General features: G+C 42.9%; 1 protein-coding gene across 1 annotated transcript; it reads left to right on the forward strand.

Moving 5' to 3' along the window:
- Positions 1–375: 375 nt before the first annotated feature.
- Positions 376–8,805, forward strand: WSB1 (WD repeat and SOCS box containing 1). The gene is made up of 9 exons (XM_014956828.1): positions 376–532; positions 1,266–1,434; positions 2,367–2,635; positions 3,444–3,575; positions 3,973–4,073; positions 6,266–6,438; positions 6,635–6,748; positions 7,077–7,184; positions 7,710–8,805. Exons 1-9 carry the CDS (start codon positions 493–495, stop codon positions 7,867–7,869), a joined length of 1,266 nt encoding a protein of 421 aa, XP_014812314.1. The 5' UTR covers positions 376–492; the 3' UTR covers positions 7,870–8,805.
- Positions 8,806–9,927: the final 1,122 nt, after the last annotated feature.

Genomic DNA, 9,927 nt, shown 5'->3' on the forward strand with positions numbered 1-9,927 from the left:
CATTTTCCCCGAGACACGAAAGGGCCAAAAGGGGTGTTTTTTAACGTGTCCCCCCTTTGTTTTACAGCGAAGGCCGGGTTCTCACCAGCCCGTCTCTGGAACACCAGGCTGCGTTCGGCCCGAGCTCCACCGGGCGGGGAGGCCCCCATGGGGCCGGGGAGCCGGGAGGCCCCGGGGGTACTGAGGGAGCGAGGCCGCGATCCAGCGCGCTGGAGCCCAGCGACGGGGCAAAACGGGGGGAGACCACCGAGAGGCAGATACCGAGCCAGGGCCGAAGGCAAGAGGAAGGGCCGGGTGAGGAGAGGGCCCCCCCGGGCCGGGTCCCCGCCAGCCGGCGGGCGGAGCGAGGGCAGGAGGAGGGAAGGAGGGCGGGCGCGTCCCCCGCCCGCCCCGCGCTACACCCCGCGCCGCCGCCGCCATTTTGTCCCAGTCCGTTTCTCGCCTCTCTCTCCGTCGCAAGTCCCGAGCCGGTTCCGAAGGGCTGCCCCGTAGATGGCCAGCTTTCCTCTGAGTGTCAACGAGAAGCTCATCGGTGAGCGGCGGGCGCGGCCGGGAGCGGGGCCGGGACGGCTCGGGCCTGGGGCGGCCGGGCCGGGCGGGCGCGGTTGGCGCCGTCCCTCAGCGGGGCGGGTTCGGCGCTGGGCCCGGCGGAGGGGCCGCGGGGGCTCTGCGGAGCTCGGTACCGGTCCCCGCCGCCCGAAGGGGAGCGGAGCGCCTCCGGTTACCGTGAGGAGCGGGGGAACACGGGCTCCTCCATCGCACGGTGGTCCCTGGGGGCGGGGGGTGGCTCTGAATTTATTGTTCCTAAAGGAGGGCGGGATATTAACGCGCGCGAGTGTACTCGCATTTTTATTTAAAAGTTAAAAAAAAAAATCATGAATCATTATTGGGTATCTTATTTCTTAAACTCTGCAGTATTAGGTCAAGGCGGCGCAGGGTTCTACTGATCTCTCTAGAGCTATCGTTAGAATAATTGAAATAATAGCGGGTTTCAGCAGATTTGTAATTAATTTGCGTCCTGCCCGGGTGGGGATGCGGGGTCACTGACAGCGCGGGGACTCGGGGCCTTGTGCCGCTGAGCCTGGGTCTGTGCGCTGCTTCTACAGAGACAATAAGGCACACACACACCCACCCCCCATTGCTTTGAAAGTCTTCTGCTAAAAGCAAAATAATTAACATACTGCCTGGTTCCCTCGTAACCTTTTAAAGTATGCTGCTGCTTTTTTTTTTTTTTTCATGGCATTTCCCCTCCGTTTCCTTTTTAGCACGCTCGCGCACGGTAGGAGAACTCTTGGCCCCAACTTCTCCCTTCGACAAGAAGTGTGGACGTGAAAACTGGACGGTGGCCTTCGCTCCCGATGGCTCTTACTTTGCCTGGTCCCAAGGACATCGCATCGTGAAGCTGGTCCCCTGGTCCCAGTGCCTTCAGAACTTGTAAGACAAAACCACGTGGCTCTTCATTCACCCCAGAAACTTCAGAGCTTCAGAACAGGAGATAACTTTGAGTAGATAAAAATGCCTGCATTGGCTTTTTTAGGCTTTGATGTCTTTGGGGAAAACTAATTCTTTAAAATGGCAGCTATTGTTTTATATCTTCTGTGCCCAGTGAGAGAAACAATTGTATTGCAGCCTCACAAAGGCTGTGGAGGAGTGATTTATTAATTGATTCAGTTGCTGTAAAATGAGAGGAAGTTAGAATGAGAAGGAAGTTTAAAGCCTCAGGCAGATCTGGGCTTTTAAATCTATCAGAGAGCTCTTTGGTTTTACCTTTTACAAATTTTCTAAAAGGTAAACCCCTTTACTCCTGCAAGTTAATTTCCAAAAGACACACCTTTTTTTTCCCTTGCAGGTTGTGTTGTAATGAACTTAGTAACCAGCAGTTGCATTTTTGTAGCTGGTTACATTTCCCCTCCCAGCAGATCCCGCCCCTCTCTCTGGTGCTGGGTTAATTGGTTTCCCTGTGCTGGCCTCAGCCCTTCTGCCCAGTGTTTAACACCTGTGAGGGGATTGCAGGGAACTCCCTGCTCGTTTAGCAGAAAGTCTTAGAAATTCTTGTAACTCATTTTTCTGTAAATGTTTTTAAAATGTTTTTCACAGTGGGTTAAGTTTATATTGCTCTCTACAGAGGTAAAAACGTGTACAGAAGTATTAGCATTATATTGTGTGAGAGGGTTTCCAGGGATTAGTAACTTTTGACAGTTATAAGAAAAAGCTGCTTTTATAATTTGAAAATAGAAATGCATCATTATGGGCCTCCAAAAAGTATGTTATATCAACTCACAGATTTTGTTAAATCTAAAAGACCTTTCTGTTCTATTTTTCAAGATACCTTACGCTCTTTTTTTGGTGTGTTGTTTGTTGTGCAGCTCGTTGCACGGCACAAAGAATGTTGCAAACTCTGTCAGTACCAGACTGGCGAGGCAGAACAGCGACAGTGGTCAGAAGAACAAGCCCTGTGAGCACATCATAGACTGTGGAGATATCGTCTGGAGCCTGGCCTTCGGGTCCTCGGTGCCAGAGAAGCAGAGCCGCTGCGTCAACATAGAATGGCACCGCTTCAAATTTGGGCAAGACCAGCTTCTCCTCGCAACCGGCCTGAACAACGGGCGCATCAAGATCTGGGATGTTTATACAGGTAGAGTGCGTGGGGGGAAGGTGACACGTCACTGTCACTCCATACACAGAAGAAATTGTTGACAGAGTTTTAATTGGGAGCTGAACCTTGAATACAAGTTAAGTAATCTGAAAAAGGCATGAACTCCTGCCACTAGAGATGTTCAAATACTGCTAAAGGAAGGAGCAGACTCAGGTCAGGCTTTGAGATGAAAGTGATGAAAGGTGAAGCCTTGGTGCTGAGAAATTGTTATGTGACTGACTTTGTGTATATTGCTTTTGATTCTAAAATCTTCCACTGGATTGTAGTTTTAAAATACTTTCAAACAAAGGAAACTTTCAAAACATGAAGTTGCTCTCTGTTCTTGAGTATGGGGAAGCATTATTTTTTTTTTAAAGTAAATAATTGTTTAGAAGACACAAGACTGAATCTGAAATTATGGAATCTCAATTCCGCTGGCAGCACAGCTTGCTAGGTTGGGAGAGAACTTCTCAGCTTTAAAAAAATGAAACTAGTGACTATTGAGTGATTTGTTGTTATCTTGTAAATTTAAGCTTAGAACAAGAGATGTCTATTGCAAGGCAAGTCTTGCCTTATTTCTGAGACATACAGTTTTAGTGTATAGATTTACTAGCTTTTCAGGAAATGGCCTCTCGATGCAGAAGAGTCTAAAAGCATACCCATTCTTCTGACTGTAGGGAGTGTTCCTACAAAGAAAAATTTGGCTTTATGTGCTGCAATTGTGTATTCTGTATTTGTATCCATAAAGCATTTGATGTGAATAAAAGCACAGTCCTTCATTTTAAATTGTGGTGTTTCCATGCAACAGGAAAACTCCTCCTTAACCTGATGGACCATACTGAAGTTGTCAGAGATTTAACCTTTGCCCCAGATGGCAGCCTGATCTTAGTGTCTGCGTCCAGAGACAAAACACTTAGAGTGTGGGACCTGAAAGATGATGGTAAGTGTTTTAAATTTACCTGCTGGAATACAGAGGAGAAATATGCACATACTCTCTTCTTTCATTGCTATAAACTCAGTTAGGTCAGCATTGCTTAAAAAACTTATTTTTGTTCTATTAGTCACTCTCTGTGCGTGCTCTCTTGAAATTCTTTATCTGTATGTGCCCTAAAGGTATAACCTGGGATTGGGTGAAGTGAAAAGAGTGCACAAAGTGACCCTTTTGAATGGGAACATGGCATTTAGAGCCTGCGTGACAGCCTGTGTAGAGTGACTCTGTAAAGTGTTCTTTGGAAAAACAGTATAAAATTCCATAAAGGAAGAACTAATTTGGGAAAGTTTTTCGATTTGAGTTTGTAATATTTAATCGATTCTTACGGGAATGTCTTTCTTTTCAGGAAATATGATGAAGGTGTTGAGAGGACACCAGAACTGGGTGTATGGCTGTGCCTTCTCTCCAGACTCCTCTCTCCTCTGCTCGGTTGGAGCCAGTAAAGCAGTATGTGTCAGAGTTTCTTGTTCGTTACATCTACTCAATTGTATGCATAATCATTTTAAATCTAAGTAACATGAAGCTTGTGCTCGGTGTCATGAACTTCTAATGTTTTATGATGATGTAAAAGTGCATGAAATTAAACTAGCAAATGGTGCATTGAGACACTGATTGATGAATTGAACTTGCACTGCTTTTAGTTGAAGAAACTGTAAGCATTGTTTGAGAAACAGTCCTACACATCTGCACGTGTTCATAGTATAAAAGCAAAGAAGACTAAAGCTTCCAGCGTTAAAATATACTTAGATTAATGCATAAAACTATTTTATTATTGATTTTATCCTTTCTATTTCCTACTCAATGAAAAGGACTTCTCAAAGTCTGAGCCAGTCAGGGTTTCTCCAGCTGAACAAAAATGTTTCTCCATGTTTTGCAATACAAGTGGCACTCGTGTCTAAAAGCTGTAGAGCAAAGAGCAGCACACTGGTTTTGTTGTCAGCTGTATTCTAGTGCCCTGCTAGAGAACTGAAAGCAGTGCAGGTAAAGCACATATGCCATAAGCTGCTTTTCTTGACACTGAAGAATTAGGATAAAACAGAAAGAGGAATTCAGTCCAGTTACAGGGGCTTTGTAGGTAGTTTAACGAAGCCTAGTGATGAGTAAAAAGCACAGTTCATAAGTGGATACCACTTTATATGGATAACTGTTCAAATGCATTTTATACTTTAAATTATCAGTGCAGGATTGATAGAGAATAGCCGAGATCTGGGGTTTGTTTCTTCTTTAACTAGAGCAGATGTGGATGTATACATTGATATCTTTAGGCTGTGTGTTTTCCATAAGCTTCTTGCTTTCCCTGTCACAGGTGGTGGCAGCAATATTGGTGTGATTGAGGTTAAGCTGGCACCACTCACACAGGAGCACAATGGTGTTAGCGGGGCAGAAAGAGTGGCATCTCTGGCTGCCAGGCTGGGGGAGAACTTTACCATAGGACGAAGTAACCTTGCCTTGGACTGCAAGGTGTCCTGTACGTACGCAGGTGCTGGTTGATGTCCACTTTCTGCTTTCTTTCTTTCTTTTTTTTTATTTCTTTTTTTTTTTTTTTTTATAATTTTCACAGCAGTGAAACACACTGACTCCTAAAACTTAGTTTCCAGTTTTCTGGAGTGTTGGGGTCTCCTTAGAGAAATTGGTCAACGCGTTTATAACTGATTGTCCAATGGTTCATTGTCAGGGAGTACGTGAGGCACTAAGGCTCTGTTTGCTTTGGTCAAACATAAATTGATCCAAGATGTCAGTAATTAATCTGTGCAGTAAAACCGAGTCAGGAAAAATCAAGGACCCTAACAAGCTCTTTTAGGGACATAACACCTTATGCTAAAGAGTTACATTTTCTATAAAATTATGCTGCAATACATAGATCGTTCCTATTAAGTAATTCTGCACAGTCTTTATTTTGATTATATATAATGTACAACTGCATGTAAAATCTCAGAATACTATAATCTGTTCTCAATTTTTATAATACCTTATGTAATTAGCCTGGTAAATTGTAATATTAATGTCTTTCTTACTGTTGATTTAAAATGTATAAATTCTTTCTAATAATGTGGTTAGAGTTCCCTATTGTTTTGCCAAAGACGTAACTTTTGGCTGTGAAAATTCTTTTTGCTTGCAGTATCTGTTTCTCTTCCTAGGCTGACGTTGGTGATCCAAGCCAATTGTAAACAAGTGATCTTAAACTCAAAGGGATGCCACTGGAGTAACAATATGTTAACCTTACGTTTTCTGTCTGTATATTTCTTAAAATTTTGGTAGTTACTGAAAAGAGGGGACTGTAGAGTTTAACCCTATTTATTTCTGCATATTTTAATAAAATAGTTTTGTAATACCTGAATTTCAGTAAGCTACATGGTTAAATTGTGTTGCCCTTATCTTATATTTTGGCTTATTTTGTAAATAACATTTAACAAACTTGAGTTAGAACTTGCATGTCTGCTTTAATTATTTTTAAAAAACTTGATTTTAATCTGAGTATGACACTGAGCATATTTCTTAATTGTAGTAATTCATAATGCCTGATTTTAATATAATCCTAAATAAGACTAGCAGCCATACTTTTTTTTAAAAAAAAAAAAATAATAAATGCTTCCTTGTATCTGTGGGCAGAGCTATAACATCAGCTGGTTTGATTGCAGGTTTTTCTGTGGGATATGGATAAATACTCCATGATCCGGAAACTCGAAGGACATCACAATGATGTTGTAGCTTGTGAGTTTTCTCCTGATGGAGCTTTACTGGCTACTGCATCTTACGATACTCGAGTCTATGTCTGGGACCCACATCTTGGAGTTATTCTTATGGAATTTGGGTAAGTAAAGTAGTCAAATCTGGAAACTTTCTCCTAGAGAGAAGAGAACTACTGAAAATTAATGGGTTTATGTATTTAACTGGTAATTAGATTTGGGAAGGATCTTAGCACTGGCTGATGGAAATGATGATGAAGAAACTCTTTGCAGTTGTTAAGGGCTTTGCTGGCAGCTGAGTCTCTCTCTCTCTCTCTCCAGGCACCTCTTTCCCCCTCCCACTCCAATATTTGCTGGAGGTGCAAACGACCGATGGGTCAGATCCGTATCTTTCAGTCACGATGGACTGCATATTGCAAGCCTTGCTGATGATAAGTAAGTATGAGGAAAGGTTTGTCAGACTCCTTTAATTCTGTCCATATGACATGAACTTTTAAATACTATGTCAGCTTTTTTCTTTTTTTTTTTAACTGTGAAATTACTTGGTAAAAGCAGATGAGTTGTCTGGTGTATGGTAATGTGCATTCTGAACAGAAGAACAGTTGCATACAGAGAGATGATCTGAATAAGTTCAGCATGTAATAGCTGAAAACAGAAAAAGAGGGGTTTTAACAGACTAGTTCTTGTGCAGCTTCAGAGAAAATATTGGGTAGAATTAAATGTCTAACTCTGTTAACTTACTGCTTTGTTCTTCCCTTCTCAGAATGGTGAGATTCTGGAGAATCGATGAAGAATACCCTGTACAAGTTGCACCTCTGAACAACGGGCTCTGCTGTACTTTTTCCACTGATGGCAGTGTTCTAGCTGCAGGGCAAGTATACAATTCAGGTTCCCCCCTCCCCCCCCAAAATATTAAGGTAACACAAAAGGTTGAAAACGGTGGCTAAGTGTTCTAAAAATCTTCAACGGTGACTTGCAGCTCGATGCTTCTGACTTAGTTTTGGTGCTATTTGTTTAAACATGCCTGGAATAGCAGTAAAAATCAAGCAGCTGATAAACTCATTTCTTATCTTTGAAAATAAATAAAAGACAGACCCACAAACATGTGGATTGGAAAAAGACCATGAGATAATGGAGGGCAGTGACTCAGTTTCAGGTGGTACGTTCAATAGCTGCTGGAAGAGCTGCTCAGGCCTCACACGTAGATAATCAGCGAGTTGCTTATGGTGCTGCTGTAGCTTAAGAGAAGAGCTGGCATCTGGTGTGAATGAGTCTGGAACAGCTAGAACTAAGCAACAGGAATCAGAGCACGTTCCCCTGAACTAGCAATGCATGTGGGAGTTTGTACTCAGTTGAAATTGTTCAGGTGGGATAATTCTGTTGGTTTTTTGTGCAGGACACAGGACGGCAGCGTGTACTTCTGGGCAACTCCCAGACAAGTCTCCAGTCTCCAGCACCTCTGTCGCATGGCAATTCGCAGAGTGATGCCCACCAGCCAAGTCAAGAACTTGCCCATCCCATCGAAAGTGGTGGAGTTCCTTTGTTACCAGATTTGAATTTAAAAAAAAAAAAAAAAAAAATCAAACTGGCAGGGGGCCCAGCTGCTGAAACTGGCTAAACACTTTAAAGAATCCTCAAACTTTACAGCCTTTAAGCTTAAAATGTTACAGGTTTTCAAGAGCTATTTAAAGTGATAACCTAAGTACTATTTTGTCAAAATGCCTGACAGGTAAATTTTTAGTATTTATAGAAAACACAGTAGAAGTATTTCTGGTGTTCTCAATTTTCTAAAATATAACTGTGAAAACATGTACATACATAAGCTGCTACATGTTATCAATGTACCTTTAAAAACTGCTTTTATGATTTTTAATGTGTATCATGTGTATATTGCTTTGGTAGAGCCATCAGATGCGTCTGTGCTGTAAAGTGGAAGGAGAGCTATTATTCTGGGACACTGAGTTAGAAAAAAATATTGACTTAAGGAAGCTTAACTACTCTGTATGTGCGTAGGTGGGTGGGGGATCCCCAGAGAAGGGCTGGATTTCAGGAGGAGGTTCAGGTTGGCCTTTCAGAGCCGCGTGTGGGGAAGGGAGGAGCGAGGGCTGGAGCCTGATGTCAACCCAGGAACAGTGCCTGTGTCAGCCAAAGGTGGCCTTCGGTTCCATTGCAGCAAACCAGGTTAAACTGCAGTATTGGGCAGTGTTAAAGAAATAGTTCCTTACATTTCTGAAAAATCTAACTACTGTATTATTGCCTGATACGTTGTCTGTGATGAGAGACATCTACAGACTCAGTTTATTATTCTTTAACCCTGTAATATCTCTTCGGGGGTGATTATTGGTTACTGGCCAAAGATAAGCAAAATACTTGGTTTTGCCTTCTGTTATTTATCTGTACCTGCAGATATAAAGATTGTATGCATTGCATAAAATGCCTGATTATATATATTTTTTTGTTGAATTTTTTTTATTAAAAACTTGTATAAAAATTTCCTGACATGGCATCTGGTGACTGATTTATCAACACTGTGTGTGTGCAATGGTTCTAGTGGGAAAGTGCTGCTGCAGTGCTCTGGGTAGTTTTCCTTTTCAGAACCACAGCACACAGATCTTGGGGACACTTCCTCTGGGGAGCTACAGCGAGACCTTCTAACCTTCTGTATGGGCAGAGGTGAGAAGCAACACACACATCCACAGGGCCACAGGCTGTAAAACTACATACTCTTCACTCCCTGTCTGTCCCAGAGCACTGGGAAGCCCCTTTTTTCTCGTATCAAGCCTTACAAAATTCCCGTGACGTAGCAGGTCGGGATTTTGCAACTTGTTATCAGGAGACCCCAATTCTTTCCTGCAGGGGCCTGTAGCTGGTTACAGATTAACTGGGCTCTGCGGGAGCCCGGGTGGGTGACAGGCAGTAACACATCATCTTACTGTGTGTGTGGGCAATGCTAAATCTTCCCCTGCTTCCAACAGCTTAACTGCTAAATAAATATAACAAAATCAACTCTTTCATTCTCAGGCGTGCCATTAAAATGCCATTTTAAGAGCCTACAATGCCTTGGAGCTGCAAAGGCATTTTTCTGGTCTCACTGGGTGATTATTTTCTGATCACGTCCTTGTTTTTTTGGGTGAAGCACAAGAAGTCTGTGACAAAAACTCTAGAGTCCAGCCCAGCAGGACTCAGCCTGAAAAGCCCACAACTGGCCCTGCTGCTCCCTGCCTGTGGCTACACCATCTCAGGTGGCAACACTTGCAGCTCAGATTCAGTGAGAGAATGGTATTTCAGTCTATTTTCAGTGTAACTTAGTTTATTTACACATATACAAAGAAGAGAGACAACAGCCAATAGCAAGCAAGCAATCTTCTATTCTAGCAAGCTCAACCCAGACACTCACCTACCTTCTAGGAAGATTTCCCCAAATACTGTTTCCAAACACCATAAATAACTTCCCACTTGCTGCAGAGTACCACAGAACAAAGCCAACGGGACGGACCTTCCTCAGGAATTAAAACCCAGCTTGCAAGGAAACAAAGTGTATGTGTCACCGTGCTACTTCATGACTCACTCATCTGGCACAATATTATTCATAGAAATATCACACTTAATTGAAA

Source organism: Calidris pugnax, unplaced genomic scaffold, assembly GCF_001431845.1.
Source record: "Calidris pugnax isolate Ruff unplaced genomic scaffold, ASM143184v1 scaffold45, whole genome shotgun sequence".
NCBI classification, from domain to species: Eukaryota; Metazoa; Chordata; class Aves; order Charadriiformes; family Scolopacidae; genus Calidris; species Calidris pugnax.

What these genes read in the sequence shown, in the direction of transcription:
- WSB1 (XM_014956828.1), top strand. Translation starts at nt 493, where the DNA reads ATGGCCAGCTTTCCTCTGAGTGTCAACGAGAAGCTCATCG. An exon ending in TGTCAACGAGAAGCTCATCG is followed by an intron (nt 533 to 1,265) that starts GTGAGCGGCGGG and finishes TTTCCTTTTTAG; the next exon opens with CACGCTCGCGCACGGTAGGA. An exon ending in GGCAGTGTTCTAGCTGCAGG is followed by an intron (nt 7,185 to 7,709) that starts GCAAGTATACAA and finishes TTTTTTGTGCAG; the next exon opens with GACACAGGACGGCAGCGTGT.